Source organism: Leptosomus discolor, chromosome 12 (assembly GCF_034619465.1).
Source record: "Leptosomus discolor isolate bLepDis1 chromosome 12, bLepDis1.hap2, whole genome shotgun sequence".
NCBI classification, from domain to species: domain Eukaryota; kingdom Metazoa; phylum Chordata; class Aves; order Leptosomiformes; family Leptosomidae; genus Leptosomus; species Leptosomus discolor.
In genome coordinates, this window is record NC_141402.1 from 13,565,029 (window position 1) to 13,590,596 (window position 25,568).

Genomic DNA, 25,568 nt, shown 5'->3' on the forward strand with positions numbered 1-25,568 from the left:
GCAGGAGCACGTGGCAGAAAGTGGTACTTGGAGAGGGAGTCTGAGAGCTGCAGGAGGAAGAGGAGCGGGATATTTGCTCAGACCATGCCCTGCAGGGGCTGCAGTTTGCTCTCTGGCTCATTTCAGAGGTGGCTTGTCACTGTGGGGAGCTCCAGAGGCAGCTGCCTGGGCCACCTCCTGTCCCTGCGGCAGGGAAGAGCCAGCAGCCAGGCAGATCGTGGGAGGGGGGAGAAGGAATTTTGCAGGGAGAGGGTGATGCTTGCTTTAGTTACTAGCTGAGAGTCCCCATCTTTGATGGAATGGTCATCGGCTGCAGCAGGAGGGGTCAGCCCTGGGAGAAGAGGGACCGAGAGGACCCGTTGTGCTTAAGAAGGGTGAAGTAGCAGAGAAGCCCTCACAGAAGAAACTACCCCCTCGGGTCTCCTCTCGTCCGGCCTCCTGTGAAGCTGGTCCCGAGTTACGCTAGAGAGGGAGCTGTGAAGGGCTGAGGGGACTCGCTCTGTCGCAAGCACTCAGGATCTGACAGCAACGGGGCTCTTCTGCCAGTTGGTTGGTCCCGAAACTGGCTGAGGTGAAGGGGGAAAAAAACACTAGGTAGGACCCCTGCCCAGCCCCAGACCCTCTCCTGTCTACCTGCGCGCTTCCACGTGCAGCGTGAGGCCGTCCTGCTCCCCTCCCCAGCCCCGAAACACAAAGTGGTGGGCTGTAAATACAAACCCCTCCGTCTCCGGGGAAGCGTCCTCCTGGAGCTGGTGACAGCTGAGAAAATGGCTGTGAGCTGACGTGGGGAGGAGGAGAGAGGCTGGGAGGGAAGAGCAGAGTCAGCTGCCCAGGTCTGAGTTCAAAGACCACATCGAAAGGTCAAACAGAGCCGCTGACAGCTTAACTGAATGCTTGGGATCTTTTCATACCGTGGAGCATGCCACAAAGCAGTGTGTTTAACTTCTTTCTGCCTTTTTTTAAGAGAAACGAAACAAAAATCAATTTAATAAACATTTCTCATAGTGTGCATAGTGTGATGAGCCGCTGCAGTTTTACAACCAGTTAACCTTAACACCAGGATGCTTTGTGAACCAGGCTTCAACAGCACGGGTGTTCCCAGCCCCCGGGAGGGGGGCCTGCAGGCGGGCTGGGGGCGCATCCAGAATGGTGCTGAGGGAAGGCAGGAAGGTTGCTTGGCGGTAGCAGTGGCTGCTGCACTTGTGCCCCCCCCCAAGGGAAGGGGGGTGCAGCTGTGGGGGAGCTAATGTGGATTGCAAAACTGGGGGGCTGTGCTGAAATTCAGGGGGCTGCGGTGGCAGTACTGCGCACGCTCCAGGGGCCTCTCCAAAAGTGACCGAAAATGGCCCAAAATGCCCTCTGCTGCCATCGGCCCGGGGCCGCTCTGGTTTTGGCGGGTGGTCTGGTACCGCCACCGTTGCTGCCGCCGCCTGCCCCTCCGCACCATCGGGGAAAGCCTGGCTGGGAGCGAGGGGGAGGCCACGCGCTGTGATCCCACACCTGCCTGCCTGGCTCTGCCCCGTCGTGGGCTTCTCGCTGCGCTTGGAGCCGGGGTGTCCCGCGGCGGCCACCAGCGTTCGCCCGCGCCGGTGCGGAGAGGGCGGCGATGCCGGGCGAGGGAGGGCCACGTCCAGCTGCCGCAAGGAAAGGCCAGCCCTGCTCCCGGCGGCTGCGCCCGCGCTACGAGATCATGCCCATCTGTTGTTCTTTCACTTGTTTACCTGAATGTTAATGGAGTCGGACATAGTGACTTCTGGAAAGAAAAAGTGATATTTAAAAACAATAATAAAAAAAAAAGGAACAAAGCAAAAGCCCTTGTTGGTGGATTTTTAATGATGTGTTGTCAGCTCTCGTTTCTTCCCCTCACGTACAGATTTCTGCCACGTCTTCCCAGGGAACAGGCTTGTCTCGTTCTTGTATTCGAGCAACGTTCGGGCTGCGGGGAATGCAGTCCTTAGCTGACCCTCTAGGTGGTTTCCCATGAAAGTGCTGCTCTTTGCTTCGTGCTATTAAAACCCTTGGATTGCAGCGCTGTGTTGTTGCTCCAGATGGGGAGAACATTATTCCTGCCTCTGGAGCTAGGATTAAGCTGATGTGAGTCACCGCCAGACTCAGACTGGTGTTCCACAGCAGGAGAAACGGCAGTGGAAACTAACTGGCAGAGCACAGCGTGTATTTGGCATCCAGGGCGTGTGCCTTGGGACCTCCGCCTGGAAGCGTAGCTGGGAGCTGAAACCTTCCCGGCTGAACACAGTCCCCTCCGCTTGCACCTCGGGTCCGCGTGCTCGGAGCGGATGAGCTGTACGTGAGGCTTGAGCTGATGCTGGGAGAGGACTGGGCAACCCAGGCCCCTTTAACATGCTGTTAAGTGAAGACGTGGGTTATTCTTGGAAAACAGCAGTCCTGCTGTGGGGGAGCGTGTGAGGCCGCGGATAAACCACTGTGAGGGGAAGGGGTGGGCGGAACGCTTGCAGCCCGCTTGTTCTCATATTGCACCCACAGCCCTGGCTTATGCTTCTCTTAAACATTTTTCTCCAGAGGTCTGAAGGACTTGGAAAGTCACTGGAGACCTTACTGTGGACTTGCCATTCCTCGGAGTATGACTGTGGAATCTTTTTTTTTTTTTTTTTTTTTTTGTGAAACAAAAATTTTCACAAAACAAAAATACAAGCATGAATTTTTCTAAGCTAGACCAAGTTGGGATTTTTTTCCAGTGGAATTCTTTTCCTTCCCCCTCCCAAACTGTTTGGAAAAAAAAAAAAACCCAAACCTCTAAGATTGTTTCTAAAAAGAAGTTTTGGAAGTATTTTTTGCTCTGTTTCGTGAGCCTCTTCTGGGCTGTTTGTGTTGCAAGTAGCAATGTGCCTAATTGTTTCCTGCTGACAGCTGCGACCCACACGGGTAATTGCTGATGTCCCTTCCCTAATAAGCGGTTGTCTCGGCTCCAGTCAAGATCTGCAGCATTCCGGCAGGAGGGAAGAGCCCAGCCAGCTCGCCCATGCACGGGCTGTTGGCGGCGGAGGTTGCTGTAAGGCGCCTCCCTCGGCCTGCCAGGCCCGCTCGCCCGGCGCGGTGATGGCGGAGCTGTTGGTGGCTGCGCTCCCGCTCCTGCGCCGGTGTCCTTGGCTGGCGAGGCAGCCTGGCCCCTGCAGTCCGGGGAGAGGAGGGAGATGGAGCTGCGGGGCGAGCCGCTGACAACGGAGGAGATGCTCGCACAAAGAGGGTGACTATTTCAACAAGCTCCCTCACTGGCGGGGCCGGGGTCGGGCTGCGCCAGAGAGGAGGCGAGGGTGGAAATGCAGCCCCCGGTGAGGGAACAGCTGCCGTCGGGGGTGCCGAAGGGGAGCGGGGAACAGCTCGCTGCCGGAGCCGCTCTTGATTAGGTGACAAAGGCCAGAGCCCCCAGATCCCGCCCGCACCACGCTGGGCAGTTCAACCAGAGGCGCGCTGTTCACCTGTGGTTTTGTCCGCCCGCTCCTCTCGGTTTCAGCCCGGGGCACACCCGAAGCGGGAGGGCGCAGCGGCGCCGCTCGGGGCGAGCGCTTCAGCCAACCTCCAGCACCTTGTCCGGCGCGGGCGGCTGCCGCCTTCGGCCCGGAGCCCAGCGCCGGGGGTGAACAGAAAACACCTCCCAGCCGCGACAGCCGCCGCGTAACTGAAGCCCACGTTGTGGTCACGCTCGCAGGTGCATTCGGGGGTACGTAAACTTTGTGGCCAGGCGTGCCGGGGTGGACGGCCTGGTGTTTCTCACTGGGTTTAGATGACCCAGCTCAAGTGCCAAGGGTTGCAAGTAATAGTTCTAATTAGAGTTTAATCGCGCCTTTTCCTTTTTTTTTTTTAAAAAAACAGGTGTTTCTGGGCCCTGCTTTGCTGGGTCATTCCCTCATGCTAGAGCACAGCTTTGCTGAGTGCCCCAGAGGGGCTGGTGTGAGGCCAGGCACGCACCACGCCCTGCCTCCTGGCTGCGAGTAAACCGGTAGGGTTTCCTCCGGCAAGGGCTGGCGGTGTTAAGCTGTGTTGGCTACAAGTCCTGTTGGTTAACGGAGCTCCTACAGGTCATGTTCTAACGAGAGGTGTGGAGAGTTTTAGGGGTTTGTGGTTTCTGGTTTTCTCTTAATGTTAACTTCAGGGCCCTCAGCAGGTTCCAGAGACCTCTTCCAGCCCGTCGCTAGTGCTGTTAGCACCAGGCACACTGGGGCCAATGACAGGAAAGAAGAAAAAAAGAAGCAAGAATTAGAAGGGGGTTTTTTAGTACCAATATTCTGTAGCTAAATCAAAATAAACACAGACCCCCGACTGTTTTGGTTTCTTTTTAAAATTTCAGATAATTGCAAAGAGCATTAATTCTGTTCTTAACTGCCTTCAGTTCCCTCCCTCACACGCAGCGTCTCTAACAGAAACGGGGTTGCAGGCTCTCCCTGCAGGTCCTCTCCAGGCCAGCCATAACATCGTTATTGTGAAGGATCAAGTTGATAAGGACCGTCACAGCCTGCCTGCGTCAGAACTCACCCCACGGGAGCTAATCTTACGTAGTTACCTGGGAGGGAAAAGGCACCAACACGGGTGTAAACGGCACCGGCACAGACCCAACCTGCCCGCAGGTGAGCCAGAAAGTGCACAGTAGAACCGGTGAGCGACGCTCGGTGTAGGCCGTGTCCAGCACTGAATCCTGGAAACTCACCCCATGGGGGATTTCAAGGCTTTCTTCCTGCACAATGGGAGAGGGCAACACAGAGTGATTTGTGCCCGTTGTGGCTTGGTGCACCTGCTGTCACCAGCAGAGAAGGACGCGGTGATCACTGCTCTGCTGCTGCTCTCCGCCTGCAGGAAAATACTCCTTTTCCTCCCCGCCTGCCCTGAGGAGCTCCAGCATCAGCTGTGTGTGGCCGTACCAGGATAACCTCCGTACTCCTTCTGGACGCAGGGGGTGGTGAAGATGCATCCGATCACTCCGTCTGGCTGCAGGGTGGGAGCTGTTATCGGCCAAGCGACAGATTTAACTGCAAGAAAGGAGCACGAGGCACCCAGTAACGGGGCTGAGACTGGTTTGCAGCTGCACACGCCGCCCCCACGCCGGGGGCACGCTGGATTCCTGCCGGCACAGGGAGCCATCGCTGCCATGCCCTGCGCTGCAGCTCAGATCCGCCTTCCAGCCCCCCGCCCCTCGTCAAACCACTGTGGTTCACGCCGACGAGAGGAAAACGCTTCGCCATCTGTTCGTCTTCAGTCTGACTCATTATTTTTATTTCAGCTGTCGCCAAGCAATAGTGAAAATCCCAACACACCAGCGTATCCACCGCTGCAAACTGCCTTGTCCTCAGCCACCACAGAAAAAGCAGCTCATCCCCCGTTCCCCGCAGCGGGCAATGCTAAATCTTCTGCAAAAAAGACACGAAGGAGGAAATGGGGACAGTCAGCTTCTGAAGGTGACCTTGGTCATCAGCACACGCAGCATCCAGGCAAAAACTGAGACCTTGTAGCCTCTGGAAATGGGGGAATGGGGCTTGTCCCTGAAGGCACCCACAGGTGATGGAGAAGTGGGGGTGGTGTTGCCCTCTTCTGCCCCTCTGGGTCCCGAACCTCGCACTGAACCAGGGCTCAAAGCAGAGGAGCGCCACTGTTTGCACCGGTCCTTGGCGCACCCTGCTTGTCTCCAGCCTTACAAAAACGGGACATGCCACCGCTTGCTCTGCGTCCTTTTCTTCCTTGCTCCCTCCTACCTGCAGGGGCTCGCTCCTGGTGTGTCCCCGACACCCCAGACGGTGTCACACAGCACGGGCAGCCTTCACCCGTGGCTTGCTCTTGGCTCCCTTTGCCTATTTACTACCCTCCTCCTGTCCGCCCCTGCTCGCCTACCAGAAGACTCGTGGTTTCCTTTCTTCCTCCTCCTGGCTGGGAACCAGCTGAATGCGTGTGACCACACCCCCGTATGTGTGTACATTAAAATAGCGCAATGACCAAATGGGGAAACACCTCTGAAGCTGTTGTTTTAAAACTCCAGCCCGACGGACGACATTTTGCACAAACCTCATTGTTGCTGCCACATGTATTCCAAACGCAGCCCTCGCCTCATCAATGACTGTAGTGAGCAACACCCCAGTGGGCAAAAGTATGTGTTTAAAAACTGACAATGCAAATGAAGTGGCTGCAGTTTATGTTACGGGTGACTCACAGCGAGGCCCCGCTTGCAGGGCTCCGGTGAAGCTGCCTTGGTGGCAGCCGCCGCCTTACCTCCAGCGCAGCCCTCAGCACAGCGACCGGCGCCGCAGCAGGGCTGGGATGACCCGAGGGGAGAAGTAAAGTGCTGCTAAAATCAGGCACAGCGGGGCTGCGCGGTCATGGCGTCTTTGGTTGCAAAGCGATGGCCCAGGCGGGTTCCGCTTGTCCTCGAGGCCTACAGCAAACCCCTCGGAGCGGGGTGACCCCAGGAGGCAAAGGGTGACCTTCAGAGGCTCAGGCCCTCCACGGGTGTCAATTCCACGAGAGGACGAAGCCCCAAGGCCGATAATTCCACGAGAGGAGGAAGCCCCGGGGCCAGGCGAGGCAGCAGGAGCCAGGGCAAGGCTGGTGACCAGCCCTGCGGGTGGCTGGGCCGGCGCTGGCCCGCCAAGCCTTGCCTTTCCCTTTTTCCTTAACACGGGGTAAACAAGCTCAATAGTGAAGCCACTGGGGAAATGTCTTTCCAGTGAAAATTTAAACTTTTTGCTGAAAGAAGGGGAAAAAAACCATCAGGCATCTTTGGCCAACACCAATAAAACATGTTGAGACAGAACTCCACTTCTTGACACTCACACAAAACGTTGTTCTGGGACAGAAAATGGAAACTTATTTTTTTTATAGAGAGTGGTTTTATGCCTCAAGGGACTTGGGGATTTCTGGTTAGCAAATAAATACATCAAAATAAAGTAGAAAACCACGAGCAAAACAAAAAACCAGGCACTTCCTCTGTGGCCAAACCCTGCTCTTCTGATGAGAGAAAGGCCCCGGCTGACGCGTTTTCCCAGCCGGGCGGGAAGGCGGCCCCTCACAGCGCCGGGCAGCCCGGGCCGTCCCGCCTCCCCTCGCCCTCTCGCCGGGCCCACGGCCGGCCCCGCACAGGCCGCACCGCCGGCGCCTCCCCTGCTCCCCACGGGCTGCAAAATGGCGGACGGCGCGGAGCACCCTGGGAGCTGTAGTCCCTCCGCCGCGGCGGTGCGGGCAGAGCTCGGCCCCGTTTGGCGGCAGGCCCGTGACATGTTCCCCGCGCCCGGCTCTCAAAATGTCCCCGGCCGGGGGAACGGCGGGCGACTACAGCTCCCAGGACGCAAAGGGGACGGGCGGTGCGGCGCGGCGAGGGGCCGCGGCCTCCCGCCCCTCCCGCGCCGCTTGGCCTGCTGGGAGTTGCGGTCTCGCCGCCGCGCGCCTCTGCCGCGTAGCGGCGGGCGAGGACTCGGTGTCCCGGCGCGCCCCGCGCGGGGGCCGTCGTCGCGGCCGTCGGCGAGGGGTGAGGCGGGAAAGGCGGGCGGGCGCCGTGGGGAGGCCTCGGGCCCGTGCGGTGTCAGGGTACGGGGCGCTTCCCCGCCGGTGCGTGCCCGGGGGCGGCGCGGCGCTGAGCGGGAGCGGGGGGCTCCAGGCGCCCCTGTCTCGTGAGGAGAAAGGTGTGAGGGCTGGGGGAGGGCGGCAGCCGCCGGTGGGAGGGGGTGTTTGAGACGGCGGGATCCCGGCCCGGGAAGGGAGCCGTGCCCCGGGCGGGCAGGCCGGACGGCTGAGGCAGCGCTGTCTCCGCGCCGAGGGCGGACTCGCGGCCGTGGTCGCAGTGACCGGGGTCTCTGTTTTCCTCGCAGGCTGCACGGAGGCGCACGGAGCCTGTTCCAGTGAGAGCAGGATGGAAGAGTCCGGTGGGGACCTTCCCGTCCGGAGAGACACCGTCCTGTCCCAGCTGGGCCGCCATCACGGCACCGTAACGCCCCTGTGAGTCTGTCCGGGGGGCTGTGAGGGGCAGGGGGTTTGGCTGCTAACGCCGTGAGGGCTAAAGCGTCTCCTTGGGAGCAGAATTTTTCCTTTCTGTGTAACTGCCCTCGGACAAGAGATGCTCAGATGCACAGCCTGTGATGAACGCTTACACTGCATCTGAAAACAGCTCTTTGCCTCAGTTGTGCGCTTGAATGTCTCTTTTGGTTTGTAGTCCTTGCTTTTCGTGTGTTATAAAACTGAGTGGAAGAATGTATGATTTTCAGGTGATTATTTCCCCTTTGGGGGTTACACCGAGGGCGTTTTCAAAAGCAGCCATCAGATCCCTTCTGTCAGAGACAGCTGGACTTTACATGGAATGTAGCACTCCCTCTGTTGAATCTTTCAGAAGTTTCTCTGTGTTTTAATGCCTCGTGAAGACCTGGCCCTAACTTTGAAAGTGACCTTTCTTTGAAAACAGAATTCTCCAGCATCTGTGGTCTTCGTACTTAGCAACGCTCAGTACTGGCAACGTGTAGCTATTATTGTTCTGTTTTCGTAGCTGCATTTAATACCATTCGTGTAGTAATGCTTTACTGCATGTGCAAATTAGTTTTATTTCTTAAAAACCTCTCTTTGTTCTGCAGAATGAGGTTGGCAGTGTGAATGTGGAGACTGAGCAAATACAGGGGTGCCTGCCTTATTAGGCTGTGTGGTGGTCTTTTGCCAAAAGGGCAGGAATATCTGCAGACTTTTATACCAGCATGAGTTTGTGTCAGATTTAGAACTCCTTTCTGCAGCTTTGGATGATTCAGGGGGAAGGAATTATTTTTAAAACTCATTTTAAAACTACATTTCCAGTATCTTGATGGAAATGTTTGTTTTCTAGGGTGGAAGTGCTGAGATCTTTGGTGGCTTTAACTGACCCTCAGGAGGGGAAGCTGACTCAGGCTCAAGAGAAAGTGAGTGACTAACAGACTTTCCATGTCTGTTTACTGCACTGTTTCAGAAGAACCCATAATTAGGTAGTTGAGCTTGTTCTAATAATATATTGGAACTGTGTCTGTAACTCACATTTTTGTGAGGTGAACTGAGGTGCCTGTTTGCCAACTCTGTTTCTGACCGCCCGGCAAGTAGGAGTGTGGTCGTCAGCTGCCTCGGTTCCACAAGGTTCCCTTCAAGCAGGGGGAGTGTGAATCGGGCGTTCCGGCCGCTGCTGGAAGTCAGGCTTCAAATCACGCTGTCTTTCTACTGGCAGTTCCACCCTCCCCTTGTTTCCAGGCCCAAGCATGGCACGTGCCACTAGTTTTCTTAATCCTGGAGGACTGATTTCTTGAGCTGGCTCGTTTTCTGATTCCAGGGCTCCAGTAATGACACGAGAGCTTAAAGCGAGGGAAGGAGCGGGGCCGGTACTTTATGTCACCTTAAAGCAATTGTGGAACTGTAGCCCTGATACCTGAGTGGCTTCTCTGCCACGGACCTCGCTCAGTGATAGTGGCCTTTGTAACAGGCAGCACGTGATGATGGCTGGCACAGGAGGTACAGTGGCTAATGCAGTAACGGATCATAACGGCCAGAAGAAAGGTGAGAGATGAGGGTGTGTTTTTGTGGGTTTGTACAGTACGACAAAAGCAGGCTGTAATTTGGAGAGGTCATCGCTGTCTCCTGGAAGGTGCGTAAGACAGATACGGGCTATTCCGATTTGCTCAAAACCATCTTTTAGTAAGTGGACCTGCTGCAACCCGTAATGAAATTTGGTGTGCAATGCTGGTTTTAATTATTTCATCTTTTTACATTGAGTCTCGTGTAAGTGTTTAATTTTAATGTGCATTCATTTCTAAAATAATGTTTTTATTTCAAGCAAAAATTGCGTAGGAATCTGTGAAGCATAGCTGCCTGTTGCATTGCAGTAATGATTGTTTTGCACGGCCCAGAATGACAGTCCCGCGCTTGGTTCCCATTTCACAGTTGAATTTTTGTGCTCCTTTGTGTTCTAGGCACTGAACTCGCTGGGCATTTGGAAAACCGTGTTTGCAGCTGTGCCCGGGCTTACGCCAGAGACCTCAGTGGTGTGACAGCTCCAGGATGGGAGACCAGGATGCAGGCGAGCCCTTTCTGGGGATGGTGGCGGGGGGTGCCACAGACTATGAAGGAGCTCTGCCCTCAGACACCGTGTCGCTCAGCGACTCCGATTCCGAGGATTTGGGGTTAGCAGATGAAGCAGAAGTTGATACAATATCTCCTGAGGAGCCGTCTGTAGATGATGGGGATTACAGATCAGGGGAGCCCCCCGACTCTTCAAACAGCAGCCACAGATCTCCTGTCCAGCCCTTCCACCTCAGGGGCATGAGTTCTACCTTCTCTCTCCGTAGCCAGAGCATATTCGATTGCCTGGAAGAGGCGGCCAAGTTGTCCGTGCCCTCGATGCCTGAAGATAATGTCGTTGACGGGAGGTTTAAGCGTCCATTGCCTCCAACCACGGGTTCAGGTAACATGGTTCCAGAAAGCCTGGGAAAGCAAGGCAAGGCAGTGCAGGCCCCCAGAAGTGCTCCTGCAGTGCCTGACTATGTGGCACACCCAGAGCGCTGGACCAAGTACAGCCTAGATGGAGTTTCAGAGACTAGTGACAAGACCAACAGGGCTGTGGCCATGGAATTTCTAGAGGGTTTGAAGAAGAGAGGGGAGGAACAAAGCTCAGCTACTCGAGATAGCTACACCCCGTACTTCAACCAGGACCCTTCCAGCTGTGGAGCTGGGAGGATTGTCTTCACCAAACCAACGAAAAGGGGTGTTGATGGACTGGAAAAGAAGACAGCAGGGGAGGATGATAAGAAACACATGAAAACAGATCTGAAAGGAAAATCTCTTAAGAAGACTGATGACTCGAGGGAGGAGGATAAGGTAGAGCTGGGGCACTTAGACAGTGGAAGTGGAAAGGCAACAGAGGAGGAGGAGTGCGTGGTGGCTGGGGACCTGAATACAGAAGGTAACCTTAGCACAAGGTTTAGTGGTGCAGGTGAAGAGCCGTCGGGGGAAACAGTTGGATTCCATTGCAGTAAGAAGAAGAATAGGAAAAATTTCCGGCCTAAAGTAGACGATGAAGGGGAGGAGGAAGAGTCCTGAAGGATGAAGCACACGGGAGACATCCAAGGACTTGTATTGTCTTTGGATATGTTTGGGTTTTTTCTCGTGACTTTTTTTTTCTGGTCTGGAAACCACGTGATAGCTTTTTGTCTAACGGTTTGCATTGTAGCCACCAAGAACATTTTATATTGTTAGAAATTAAGATACCTAAAATACACTCCAGACCTTTTGTCTGTGGGCACAGGATAGTTGCACCCTAGCAGGAGAGAATAAGGGGTGCTTTGTTTGCTTCAGCCGCTCCCTGGGGCTTGCTCTGGAGCTGAAGTAGCCAAAGAAAAGGACGCGTTAGCTAAAAGGCTGCAAGGCTTCCTACTAACCCCCAAATTCAGAGCTGTTCCCAAATCCTGTAGAATCCAGGAAGAACGATGATGAGCTCATTATATAGAGCTTTATAAACAATGAAAATGAAACCTAGTCTTCCACTAGATGTGATTTCTCCTGGCCCTGTCCCAGGGAGGAAACCCCCTCTTTTTTTTTTTTTTTTTTTAAAATGCATCTTTCCGTCGTTGCCGTTGAGAGTGAAAAAGCACAACAGTGCCCAGTCATGAGTTTGGAGGGCCCAGGTGGGAACTGGCAAAACCAGTGGTTTTTTTAAGGTTGGCTTAATGTTTACCTGACTTGGTGTTCCATGATAAAGGTTTTAACAAACCACGGTGTTGCCTGGGGAGAGGTACCGCTCTGGGTACATCCTGGTGAAGACAGGCTCGGAGTGTCACCGCGTTGGGTGCAGGTCAAAATTCGCAGCACCCACAGTGTTAAGTTGGGCAGCGGCTTTTCCTCTTAACTGCTATGAGATGCTGTGATGCTTCTTGGCCTGCACGTTTGTACGTCCTTTCCGGGTGGCACTGCTTCCACACTGATTGATTGTGGGTGTGGATTTGGTGGGAATGAGGTATTTGTACCAGAACTGGATACTTTTTTGTACTTTGGGATTCAATAAACTTCAGTTGGAGCTTGATTTCTTCGTCTCTTTGAACCATGCTGATTAATGCAGCTCTAGGAGCTTTAACGAATGCTCAGTTTATTTGATTTGAGAATTGTCTTGAAAATCTTCTCAAATGTTATTCTAAGCATACCATCTTGTAACCTCTTTCTCAAGTCTTAAGTTTTAGATTCTAAAATTCACATTTTTAACATTTTCAATCATTTTACAATATATAGAGAATCACGTCAAAGGACGAATCACCTCATACAATGAATCACATTGTAATGAATATCAAATATAGTAGTTTTCCACACAGAATGTTAATTTTTATAAATAAGGTTGAAAGTTTTATTTCTTTGAAAGATTGTATGATTTGAAACTCAAATTCGTTCAGGTCAGATTGGACTGACATTTTTTTGCCAATATTCTAAATTAACCATCCCCAATGTTAGTATTTATAACCGTGTAGTGACATATATTACTACTTTAGAATTTGTGATCTTGCTGGACTGTGCTTGCTCAAGCTCTGAAGGATATTTGAGGAGGTTACTTCCTCTGTGGGGCTGTCAGCATCTTATCAGTGATTGACTGATGGGCCCGAATCATTTGGGTTTTTGTGTTTGAACAGATGCATCATTTGGCAGCAGAAGCCAAAAACACTGTAGAATGAGTAATATTGCTCCAGCTTTTGAAATTCACCTTTTAATTTTAAAGGCAGAACGTATTTTCTCATGAGTACACAGTTCGATGCCTATTAATTAATGGGTTTTGCTAAATGCGTGCGCTGGAGCAACTGATGTGAGTGGGACGTAACAATTCCAAATGGATAGATTTTGGTTTCCCTCGGATAATTAATGTGCTGATCACAATTCAAATAGTGGCCGTTTCAGAGTGGAAGCTGCTGCCAAGAGCAGGGCATGCTGGTGGTTATTTCCTAACAAAAAGTGTAGCTCAGCACGAGCTTACTGGTTTTATAACTTCTGCTTGCCCGGGGACAAGAACAGGTAGGACAGTACCCAGATTCTGTCACTGTTAATAAGGTTGCTGGGGTCTGGGGCACAGCTGGAGAAACTGGAGGAATGCCTGTTTTATGAAGACATCATAACAGGATTAATATCTATCAATAAAAGACTCGTGGCAGAAAGGTATTTTTATTAGATCTGACTTCCCTTTTTTCTGCCTCTGCCGTAACTGAAAGCTTTTGTGCAGCCTACGGGTACGCTGCATAGAAGCAGTGTTACCTGCGTGAGAAAATGGAGTTTAGTTGACGCTTATCAGCATGAAAAAGACCACAACCCAATACTTCCTCCTTCTGATGCTGTTTATATTATTCCAAAGAAATTTAAAGGACAGTAGGAATATTCATTTTATTGCTGATATCTTTTCATACAAAATTTAATCAAGCCAGCTAGCTTTTGTATGCTGAAAATGCACGCGCCAGTTTAAGTAATGAAAAAAATGACAAACAGTCCAAATTCCTAGTTTGTAGGAAAATTCTTGCTACACATGCATGCCTTAAAGTCTCTACGTGATTCTTTTTTTTCCTGACCTTTGAGAGAGAAAAGGAAAATGAAATGGGAGAACTGCCTGGCTGTCGATGCGGTGTTCTGCGTGCTGGGAGACATCAGGGCGGCGTCTGCAAGGGCAGCTGTGACCCGGCCTTGAAACGAACCAGCGGCGGGCGGGGGTCTGATGCGGGAGGGTCACCTGCTTTGGGCCTGGGAGGTGACTGCAAGCCACCGCCCGCGTGGGGACCACGCAACGAGATGCCGGTTTCTGGGGACGAGCGAGGAGCCCTCGACAAGGAACTCTAGGAAAGGAATTCCTCACGGGAACCGGCGTGGGAAGAGAAGATGGTGAGTGCGATTGTTTCAGGGTTGTAAGAACTGCAGGAATGCTATGGATTGGAATAGTTCACTATCTCAGGCCCTTTCCTGTGGAAACTATTTCTTGATTTCCTTTCTAAGCAGCTCACAAATAGGAGCTTGCTTTCTCGGCCAAGGCAGTGGCTTGTGTTCAGTGCGTAACTGATCACTCTTCAAGAGGAAGACTCCCTTGAACAGAGAAAGGTGGAAATTAGCAATGACGACGAAGGACTGAGGGTGGGGTATCTGGAGAACAGAAGGCAGATCGTATTTAGAAACCAAGGTGCCTGAGTCTTTCTGGAGGAGAAAGTTTTTAGTGCGATTTGCGGGATGGAGTTTTGGAGAAAGGACCAAGTAATGCAGGAGCAGGAGGGAAGGAAGGCCAAGAAATTGAAGAAGGCAGACCAAGAAATCCTCAGTAGTGTCAGACATTGACAGTGCCTGGCATAAAGGCACCGAGAGCTGGGCTTTGGCCCTTTGTGAGATTAGGATTTTACTTCAGTAGGACAAAAGGTTTAATCTGAAGAAATGAGAATAATAGTTAATTATCAATGTATGTGATGTCAGGCTCGGACTGATCTGCACGCTCTTCTCTTTCACTTCTTTCTGGCAAAGGCACTTCTGGGTTGGCATTCATCACACCTAATAGGATTGTAAAAGCCATTTGCTTGGTTAAAAGCCTTAGGACAAGGGGCACATAACAGTAATTGCTTAAAAACTTTAAAATGTTGGAAATAATCCACAATAAAAAGATATTGTAGATTCTATTGCTTTGCATTTGCACAGTAAATGATAAAACCAGGCTTCTTTATTTTTCAGCGATTTAAGTTTCTGATTTTTATGCAATTACAGTTTTAAAAGGTCTGGGGAACATGCTACAGGATGCTTTTCTTACTGGAATGTCGGTAATGAAGCAATTTACATATGTGTTTTAGAAGATTCTAACAAAATTAAGTTTGAGGTTAGTTCGGGTCTGAGCGACTTGAGGTCTTGTCATGCCAGGACAAACTTGTCGAGTTTCCAGCTACTTCTTTTTCCCACGTAGAGTGTATATGTTCAGTTGATGGGTTTTGGAGGGGTTTTTGTGTAATAGATAGTAACAGGTAGATACTGAAATAGATCACTGAGAGGAATATCCAAAATCTTTATTGTGTTGGATATCCTGCGGTGGCTGAGAAACAGTCTGTTTCTGTCTCTAATGTTTTAAACTCCAAACAGTGGAGCCCTGTTTTGGAGGACAAGATTCTTAACCAACAGAAATAGTTACAGCTCTGAAGGCAAATGAGCTGTGTTGATTAAAACAAAGTAGGAAGCTTGCTCAATTTTTATTTTTATTGTTAATGATTATTGTTACCCATATTAAATATTTTGCTAGTACTCTCTCATTGACTCAAGAAACCCCCAGACAATCCTCCCAAGAAACCCTGTGGCAAACAGGTACTTACTTACATGCTTAAAGTTGGGTGAGATCACCCTAACTCGCACTAAGCAATAGCCCTTTCCTCCTTTCCCCAAAGCTTTTAAATATATTTTCCAGAAGGTAATTTTTTCATTCTGAAGTATGAATATTCTGTTCCTTGTTTATACTCCCATTACCTCTAGGTACCTCCTTATGTGGTTCTTTTCCATGTTTTTTTTCCCTTGTACTAAATTGTTCATCTGTATTAATCAGGTTTTCCATGGTTGTTTTCAATACTTACACGTATAGTTTGGAGCTGGTTTGTTGCACAAGAGGTTGGTTTTGGTTAAAACCTCTGCCATTGAGGAGATAACAGCTGTACAGTAGCAAATCTACAAAAGAGGTAGTGATTTCTACATCAGCTGATTTTTGTATTACTTTATCCATTCTTAAATTTGCAAGAAAGATAATCTAGGCAGCAGACTGAAGCAGCATCAGAGATACCACATAAATTTTAATTTTTTTTAAAAAAGGAATAGTTGAACTGTCTTGGAGGAACATTCATATTAAATACCTTCCCCTTTTTGTGAGAATATTGCATTATCTCAAGCTGACACAAACTTATTAAAGCATTTTTTTTGTGTATTCCTGTTGGACCTGTATTTGGTGTCAACATTGTTGGATAGCACGACTTTTTTCAGGAAGCCATAAAATGGGTAAGAAAGGGGAGGGAAACTGCAATGGGAGCATTAAGATAAGGAACTTTCAGCGAGGCCAAAATTACACTGGAGAATTCTAGGGACAAAGGAAACTTGTGCTACATAGCACATGGTAATGCTGGGCATTTTCAGACTGTTTAAAAAATGTTTGTTTATATTTCAAGGGTTTGTCATCACAAGCTCAAGACAGTGTTTCCTTCTATTATTTGTGTTTCACATTTTTGTGTTAGATGTTTCCCTTTGAGAAGTTGGTATTTGGTATGTAAGAAAACTAGAAAAACTGATGTCCAAGAAGATTAGTCTAGGTCAGATCAGACAGAATACAGGTTTCAAACTATTTTCAAAGTTGACTGATATTTTCAAAGTTTTAAAGAATGAAAAGTTTGAGAGAAGGAAGAGAATGGAGGGGAGAAGATGAAGTGTTTGGTTCCAGAAGAGTCCTTAACGAAGGAAATAAACACTTCTCAAGTAGACTGTCAAAGAGAGCAAGAAATGCTGTATTCCCCTTTCTCCCAGAGGTCAAAAATGGTTGGTTATGTGTGTGTATCACCAGAGAGAAAACATTAAGGAAAGTGAAACCATAATACAGATCCATTTCTCCATCCCTTTATCCCTAAATAGGGTCTGCCAAACCACCATTAAATGAGAGAAACATGGTGAAATCCTAAAGCTGATAGAAATGCTTATAAAACTATTATTTACCTGGGCTTCCATAACCTTAAACCGCTTTTCTTGTTCCTTCAATCCACTAAAATATTTAGACAAATTATCCACCCTGTGGAAACAAAACCAGACACACTGAGCAAAAAGGAAAGGCCTCAGAAGAAATCCTAAACCACAAACTCCACGCAACCTACTGGAGCCATGGCCCCTTCCTGACAGTTCCATGCTGCTGCAACATCCCAGAGCCCCCTAAAAGTTCTGTCCTTTTGAGGTGTTCCTGCAAGTATTCCTTGAGCAGAGCAGCATTTCGGGGACGCTCGTGCACCTGTTGCCCAGGGACTCATAAACTCGCACAGATTCCAGCAGCCGTTCAGCTCCTGGTGAGGGCCACCGTCCCCACTGCTGTGGGAATCAAGGACAGCAGAAAGGAGCCTTAAGTCCAGCTCTGTCTCTCCAGCCACTTATGTCCCACCTGGGCCAAATGCAAACTGAACCTGGTGTGAGAACTGAGGCCACCACATTGTCCAGTAAGGCAGGGGAGATGAGACACGTAAAATTTAGAGGAGGTGTCATTTTTGGAAATCGGCTTGACGCTCAAACCCCTTTTCCCATGCAGCCCAAAGGACTGTGTAGAGAACTTCCATAGAGTGTCTCCAAATCGCTGTACTGTCCACGTGCTTTCTGCATCCTTCGCCTCTTCACCCATCGGTTCCTTATTCTTAGCCTCTGATTCCCCACAGGCTCCTCAAATCCCTCTCTGCTTCGTCCTAACTACCGTTGCAGTTTCCCTCCTAATGGGTCGCGTTCCATCCAGGTCTCTGTGAGAAAGCTGCTGCCGAGTGGGTCGGATGCATTTTGGGACTGGTTCAATGCAAAGTTCAAAGAATCCCTTTCTGAGGGTTTAATAAGATTTCAAGTACACACTGCTCCCACCTAAGAGCAAAGTTAAAAAGCTATGGGGTTAGTGGTGTTCACCTGAGCCTTTTCCAGTCTTTCTGGCTCTGCTTTACTTGAAATTCTGTGAAGCCAGACTGATTCCTACTTTTCCCCTCCAAGCAGTAACTTCTAAATTATTATGAATTAAGAGTCTACATAAGTTAGAGGGAGAAGATTGTGTTCCAAGAACACACTCAAGTACACTGTTCTGGTCTCCAGCTATTCTACAAGTTAGACAGATGGAGGTTTGTTCTGAAAGACAGCACAGAAAGAAAACAGCAGGAGAACATTTCCATGGAACTTTCTTATTATAATGTTCACACCCATTGTGCCTCTATTTGAAATCTGTTTTATCATAAGAGGAAACAGCTGAAACAGGTGTTATAAGCTTCTTTAAAGAATGCTTTGCTGCCTGGCTTTCAGTATTGCCTTAGATGTTTCTGTTTTCCCTGCATATAACTACTTTGTGTCTCACTTAAAGGAGTAAACCTCTGAATAATAATTTAGAACTTTTTTTCTTTGGAATAATAAACCAATTTCAGTGATGTCCCTAGTGGGGAGGTATTTTAGAGAAGTACTTAAATGGAGACTCAGTTAATTAAGTACAATTTTAGAGCCAATATCATTAATTTCTTGTGGAAGTCTGTAGTCTCATCCCATAAAGCTGTAAATAGTTGTTCTGCATCTGTGGGCTGGGGGTAATTCAAGGTATCTTAAACTTCCATTCAAAAGTCTAACTCAAAAGTCTATGTTGTATTCCTACAGGGGATGGAATTACATACACTGCCGTATAGCAAAGGAACTATTTCTTTGTGAATATGATTCTCACTGAGCTTGACTGCAGATTTGGCTGGAGCTTACAGATCTGTAATCGCACATACTTCAAGAGTGCCAAAAACTCTTCTAATATTGTGGTGGTGCTGGCTTCTCACATTTTTTCATGTGTTTCCTAACTGCATTCTAGCTGGACTGCTCGTATAAGCTTTACAAGCACCTGAATGTTTATCTTATTCCAAGCTGGGGACTTGCAAGGTACACTTATTGTGGGTCAGAATGACATACTTATTAGATGTGGCCTTCAGCCTTTCTTCATTGCTTTCTTTCCTTTCTTGTTCAAGGTTTACAAGATAATTTTCTTTTTGCACCAGCTCCCACGTTATGATTTTTTGATCTAGGCCAACCGGAAGATCTCTTTCTGTAGGAAAAAAAAAAATTGTATTTTACTCTGTTTTCTCTTATACCAGTAAAGGGAAGCTACTATGCTAAAGAAAAATGAAGTCTTGCCAGTGCAGGCCCTTTGCTATTGCAGGAGTGTCATGTTACGAAAATGCAGTGTAAAATAAGTATCTTCTATTTTTTTTTTCCTTGTGATGGAAGGCAATAGACACTTTTGCCGTTGGATGTGACTCCTGAGTTTTCTAAAGAACAGCAAGGACTAATTTCTGTGGTTCCATTTAAACTCATTTACAACCTTATTGGACTTTTGACATATTTTAGCCCCAAAGTACTTAATGAGCAGAGCTTTATGTGCAGATGCACTTATCATCTAAGCTTCTTTATTAGAACAATTATAAATAGGAAGGACAAACTGTGAATAAATCCCTCCACCTTGAAGTACGAAGCCTGTTCTTGTTGTTGTTGTCAAGGGTCCCAGCCAACAACAGACCTCAGTTTCACACACAGATTTTGAAGGTAACATAATAGTGTTGTATCTTCCTAAAGACCGGTAGAAGGGCTGGCTTGCTGCAAACACTACTGAATCTATAGCTGAGCAGTCAGGTACTTGCCTTCTTAGGGGACATTTTTTTTTGAAGAATCTTCAGCAGTACGCTTTGATAGGCAGGAGTGTGTCTGAAAGGGAGCTTAGCCAAAGGGCTCTGAATTGGTCCAGACTGACAACAGTTCTGCTTTAAAGCCCATTATGGGTCTCAGCATGAGGAATAAATAGGTTTATCAAACACTATTAAACCAGATGGGCCAATAGAAAGCCCCCAAATGCCTTCTGTAATTAGCTGAACTTCATCTGCCTTTTTAATGATAACTTTTAAGGGACCACCATTTCTCTGGGTGTGCTCACTCTCTCTCCATGTCTCCGTATTGGGAAATTTCACTAATCCTAGCAGATTTTTAGACTTGGTATATGTTTTTAGGGTTGTCCATACTTAATAATTACTAAAATTCAGGAGCAAATGAAATAATTATTCATTAAACCTATCCATTGTTACCACTTCAGAAATCAAATCCCTTTAACCGGTTTTATATTGACACCTTTGCTGTAATAACTGTGGTGCATAAAGAAATGCTTTGTGGGAAACTGTTTATAGTAGAGGATATATTATAAGCCTCAAGTTTTCATTTCTGCTCTCCTCACACTCTTTGTTAAAAATAAACTGTGACTCAGCTTATGGAAATCTTAATTGCTTTTCTCTTTTGGCTATGCAGCATGTCCTAGGAGAGTTGCAGTTGCTAGATGTTTGTTAACAGCTCACCCAGTTCTTTTTTGTGTTCCATTTTGTTGAAGATTCTTCTGAGAACCAGAGTTATGTGGTTAATAACGATAAATGGTGGTGCCAAGGCAGGCCGGCCATGGTATTCAACAATGAGGTTGTAGCGCTGAATTTTCCAGAAGATGTCTGCATTGCCGTGAACAACTTGAAAAGTGTAACTGTAATTCGGAGAAAAAAAGGATAGAACTCCTTTTACCACAACAAGCTAAAGCTTTTTGTTACAAAATTTAGTCCCACTTTTACTTTATAAAAGGAACTGCAAGCTCAGCAAGTAGTGTTAATTTAATACAAAGTTTGTGCAGATTCTTAGATATTAAAATAATTGCAGTTGCAGTCTTCAAATGTTAAGAAATATGCTAGGATTTTTTTTAAAAGAAAGGTAATTCCACTTCACTTAGGCAAGATCAGCAAACATGCCACACCAGTTTTCAATGAAATGAATCATTATTAGCCGTGTTGACATCAAGCATTTCCTCTATGTGCAGATTATCCGCTGTTAAGTCTGCCAAGTTCACAGCTGCTTTGCACCTGCAGACTTGTGCTGCAGCACAGCCAGGCATCCAGACCATTCTATGCATGTTTAATTGAATTTTTAGCAGTAAAAGAGGCTTATTTTCTTCTTGTCTTTGATGTGGCTAGAGTAAGGACGATGACAACTTAAGAACTATCTGATGACAGAAGTCTACCTATCAATCCCCAACTAATATTCATTAGGAAAACTACCAGTGTATTCCAAAATGAATAGCCAACAGCAATGTAGTAAATGTGGGCATTCAGTTAAACCTTTGCAGCCTCTGTCTTGATACTTACTGAAATTGCTCTTACCTGAACATAGCAATCAGGAGGTTCATAAGGAGAACGTTCGTGACCAGTAGGAAGATGACCAACAGGAGTATGACGAGCCAGTTGGCATAGCTATTAGGACATGATGGCGAGTTCTCTTGCAGAATCTGCAGTGGATTAAACGTGCAGTTCCTGGGATACATTCGTGATGCTGCAAAGGAAGATAGAATAAAAGAATAGTTTTGACAAATCCTAGTTCTTAGAATGGAGACAAAAGCTTTGCCTTTTGGTGAGCAAAATCTCTGACTTTCAACAAAGAATGGCAAGAATTACAAATTGTTCCTGAGGCTTGAAGTAATGTATTTCATAGCTATTTCAATGCAAATAAAAACTGAATTAGTATCTCTAAACATGTCTTTTTTTAAGAACTAGTGTCATGGATGGATGCTTGTGTTTAGTACCTTTACACAAATCAAGGACAACAATGATACTGATTACTAAAATGAGATTTAATCTTGGCTGCATATAAACAGCAGCATAATTTTGTTCTGAATATTTTACAGTTGTTAAAAGCTTAAACCCAATATTGTGGTAGTATTTTTGTACCGCCCTTGTTGACTACTAACAGGACTATAAATACAAGACTCTCTTAACCCTAAAAGGACACTTCTTTGACTGCTTGAGCAACTGAGCTAATTCTTGCAGTTGAAAGATCATTTATGTGAACTAATAACCAATATCTTTAATTTTGTGAAAATGTAATCATGTTGTGTACATGAAGAGACATTGCTTTAATGTGCAAGAGGTTTGCAACCGTAGGACAATGCAGAGCTCCAGAACTTGGCTGCTCATTCAGTGGCAAGATGGCTGTCACAGCTGGATTTTTAGTAACGTTCAGCAAAGGGGGATTGTATTGACAAGGCTCTATCCTTTTTAGACTAGTTTTGAGTTCCCAAAGTCAAACCACCTTTGAGTATTTAGCAGTTGTGTGCTCCCGAATACTTGTGTCTTTGCAGTCCTTATGCTGGTACACATGTCAGAGGAGAAAATGCAGTAAAAGCTGGGAATGGGGTTCCTCATTCTAAATTTAAACTACTTTGTACATCTGAGCTCGCAGTCGAGGTTAGTAAGAATGGTTCTACTGCTTCAAACTAGAGGTCTGTATCCTGTCTCCAGCTATGAATTAAATCCACAAATTTAGAGTAGCATGACAATATTTACCTTTTTGTTCTCCATTTTTTTACTAATAATTTTTTTCCCCACTGCCATGGGTAACCCCATGATCATATTCCTTAGAGCACGCACTTGTATCAAAGCTCACCACGGCTGGGACTGCTTTCACCAAGTGCGTTACCTGATATTTACCTACATGAATTTAATTTGGTGATTTAGCACTCGTGAGGGTCCTCTGCAACTCTTAGGGGTCAGCTTTAGTCATTACTACCCAGTAATGTAGTTTCGTCAGCAAATTGTGTCCCACTCATTACCCATCTCCTTTCCCATATGCTTCATAAAGATGTTGAACAGAATGAGCCCCAGAGGGCCCCAGGACAAATGACTCCCTTCTGGGAGCTGCCTGTATAATTAGTTCTTTTTTTTTTCTCTGTCTTTTAACCAGTTATTTATCCAGGTGAAGACACCCTTTGGAGTCTCAGTGGAGACTAGGGAATGCTAGATCTGCCCTGTTTCCAAATGGGATGAATCCTATTCCAGAAATATTTGTTTCTCTGCAATTACTTTAATGGAAATAAGAACGACTGGTTGTGCTGTGCCTGCTTACACAGCAGCCATTTAAAGTTAAGTGAGATCAATCACACCCCTGCTTTCTTGTCTCATGCAGACTTTTTTTGGCTTTTCTGAGGCATACACTTTTTCTTATTAAGCAGAGTGAATGTGAAAGAATGCTTACTGGTTTGCTCTGTCTATGGGATTTTTTGGTTCCACCTGTATTACCTCAAGTTTGAAGCCTACTTCAACACTGCCACTGACATTTAGCACTGTTCCTCTGACTAAATGCTGTAGTACCACTTCAGACTTTTTTGGGAGATGACCTGTTCTGTATTTTACCACTTTACCTATCAGAAATGTTGCCTTTGAACTTTTATGTCCAAGTATTTCTGTCTCATGTGATTATTTTTATGTTGTTTTGTTTGAAATGTTGTACATATGCAATTACTAGGTTTATTTAATTTGGGCAGCTTTACCTCCAGAGTCAATAAACACTCTAGAGGTATATTTATTCTAAAACATAAATGTTTGCTTATGAGCAAAGCTGTTCTGCTTTAACACTGTCACGTTAAACTACTGCCAAAATGTATGGAGATGCTGTTATTTCAGTTTACACAGGGTTATCTGGGTCTAGGTAAAACTGAATGGAAATGGATTGAAGTGAAAGAAGGTATGCCAGCCTTTAAAACTGCAAATCCTTGTGTGAGTATTTCAGAGAGCTTGTCTAAATAGGGCCAACCCTTATGCTCTAATGTAATTCCACAAAGCACATTATCTCTTTGCAAATACACTATTTATATCATAGTAATGTGAAAGCTTTGGCCTCCAGGTCAAAGATTTTAAAAAAGGCAAAAAAAAAAAAAAAAAAAGGCAACACTGGGAAGGAATTCCATGCTCTAACCAGAAGTGTGCATTCAAAAATGGCCAAGTTAGGGGTAAAGAAATTTCCTCACTGTCTATTTCATCCAGTGGAATCTGGCCAAATATCTGAAGGTAGGGACGATAAAGCACCCTTCTGAATATCCATTCCACTCGGCTGTCATTGGGATGAAGTAGAGCTTGAGTTGTCACACCGTAGGCAATGAGCCACACGCTCAAGAAAAATAGGAAGAAGAAAACATCTTTCATCTAAAAAAGAGAGGGGGAGGGGAGAAAAGGAGGAGAGACGACTTTAACAGCTTAGTCAAAGAATGGTAGTCTTTCTATATGAAAACAGCCCAAATAATTCTGTTTCTTTACAAGCTTGTTGAGGTTAAAGGAGGTGGAATAGGATGCAATTCCATGCACGGAGTGATCTTGCTGTTACCCTATTGTTCTTGGCCTGTAATCAGCATTTTTGATAGGTCATTCAGATAAAGGGATGTTTTAAATTAAAACCTTGCTTTTCAATCATCTAACACTTAAAAATGAAACACATTTTATCTTTTAAGTGAATCACACTGTACCTTTTAAATGCAGATATTCTGTGAGATCTCACAGTACCATTGACTGCTTTGCTGTGAGTTACAAGAGCTCTGCGGCAGCCGTGAATCCTGGTAACAGCCCGTGCTCACTGATGAATACTGATCCACTGAAGGCTGCAAGGATCAGGTAGCTTCTGTCTTGGGTTTTCAAGCTAAGTAATGCATCTGAGGGATTGTTTTCAGGGCTTCCTGCTTTTAAACATTGTGTTTCTCTACAGAAGTAGAAGTAATTGAATCCTACAACACTTACTTAAAAAAAAAATCTAATATGTATTTCAAGCGCAATAATTTTTCCCTGGTGGAAGAGGAACACTTCATCCTCTTCCCATCTAATCTGACAGAGTTCATTAGAGACTGTAGCTTCATTTCAATTAGATTATTGGATTGTGCAGTTACCCAAAAGGGTAGGCATTTCAGACCTCCAGGATGTTCCTTTGACTACGAAGAAACATCGTATCGAAGCCAGGCAAGACATAGTTGATGTCTCTCTCACTTTCACCAATCTATTTTGTTTTCTGGGTGACTTAAAATTTAGCAATGCTGCAGGACTATAATGGTGTCATAACTAAGAGAAAGCAGTGGCAAGTCTGGAAATATTTCTTCTGATCTGCGGTCTCCCTGTGAAGGGGCATTGTTCTGGCACTGAACTGTCGTTTTAGCAGCTACCAGGCTTGTTTCAGCAGCTCTGTAGCAAGGTTAAAAATAAGAAAGTCAGTAAGAGACAGTCTTGGATCGCTTCTCTGTTTAAACAAGGGAAATTATCTTGCCTGAACCCACTTCAGAACTATTCAAGAAGGTATCATTTGCTGAAGTAACTTCACTGTTCTTTCATTTGATGTAAGGTTCAACATTGAACTACCAAAGCTAAGGCACTGTGTTGGCTTGGATGGGGGGAGATGAAAGGTCCTGTTTATGTTCTTATTTGCACCTTCTTAATCTGTGTGTTATCTCATATGACTTCAGATGCCAACATAGTAGACACATCACCATATTTGTTCAAGGCCCTGGTTTAGCCTGGTATGCAGCAAGGAAGGGTTGGGAGCTGTAGATCTGACTCGTTCTCTTTCAGTAAAAGTCTGCTGATGCTGTAAGCCAGATAATGTTCAAGAACAAATATTTATTTGCCATTTACCCTTTTGCTACTCCAAGCAAATGTCATGTTAGAGTTCCAGTTATTGCATTTGTAGACAAATCCAAATAGCTTGGTAGTTATGTTTATTCAATGTATGGGCTTGTTTAGACTGTTGGGCTTTTACTGAGCTCTCCTGTGAATCACAAATCAAATATTGGTAGTTTCTAAAACAGCACATAATTAGATGAACTCCTATTAATCAGTTACCATGAGCTAATTGGCCTACAGGATTAACATGCCTAAATAAAAAGCTACTTCAACGTATGAACGCATACCCAAGCACAGTAACTGTAGTCTTAACGTCTCCTTTCCTGCAGGAGAATGGTAATAAATAAAAATATTTTATCAACATCTTCCAACGTATGCTCACAAAGT

The 25,568-nt window shown here is 46.8% G+C and overlaps 2 protein-coding genes across 2 annotated transcripts in view; one reads left to right on the forward strand and one right to left on the reverse strand.

Moving 5' to 3' along the window:
* Positions 1–7,613: 7,613 nt before the first annotated feature.
* On the forward strand, positions 7,614–12,031 carry TSSC4 (tumor suppressing subtransferable candidate 4). Its single transcript, XM_086472220.1, has 4 exons — positions 7,614–7,637; positions 7,824–7,950; positions 8,819–8,891; positions 9,967–12,031. Exons 2-4 carry the CDS (start codon positions 7,865–7,867, stop codon positions 11,050–11,052), a joined length of 1,245 nt encoding a protein of 414 aa, XP_086328346.1. The 5' UTR covers positions 7,614–7,637; positions 7,824–7,864; the 3' UTR covers positions 11,053–12,031.
* Positions 12,032–14,404: 2,373 nt separating this feature from the next.
* The window catches only part of TRPM5 (transient receptor potential cation channel subfamily M member 5), a 40,613-nt gene continuing 29,449 nt past the window's right edge, over positions 14,405–25,568 (reverse strand). The window contains exons 18-24 of the mRNA XM_086472078.1: positions 23,552–23,726; positions 20,913–21,081; positions 20,070–20,245; positions 18,643–18,775; positions 16,684–16,756; positions 15,564–15,654; positions 14,405–14,505 (exon numbers count right to left, since the gene is read on the reverse strand). Of these exons, the coding sequence (XP_086328204.1) occupies positions 14,405–14,505; positions 15,564–15,654; positions 16,684–16,756; positions 18,643–18,775; positions 20,070–20,245; positions 20,913–21,081; positions 23,552–23,726 (918 nt within the window). The remainder of the gene's footprint in view (positions 14,506–15,563; positions 15,655–16,683; positions 16,757–18,642; positions 18,776–20,069; positions 20,246–20,912; positions 21,082–23,551; positions 23,727–25,568) is intronic.

What these genes read in the sequence shown, in the direction of transcription:
- TSSC4 (XM_086472220.1), top strand. Translation starts at nt 7,865, where the DNA reads ATGGAAGAGTCCGGTGGGGACCTTCCCGTCCGGAGAGACACCGTCCTG. An exon ending in CACGGCACCGTAACGCCCCT is followed by an intron (nt 7,951 to 8,818) that starts GTGAGTCTGTCC and finishes TTTGTTTTCTAG; the next exon opens with GGTGGAAGTGCTGAGATCTT. An exon ending in TGACTCAGGCTCAAGAGAAA is followed by an intron (nt 8,892 to 9,966) that starts GTGAGTGACTAA and finishes CCGTGTTTGCAG; the next exon opens with CTGTGCCCGGGCTTACGCCA.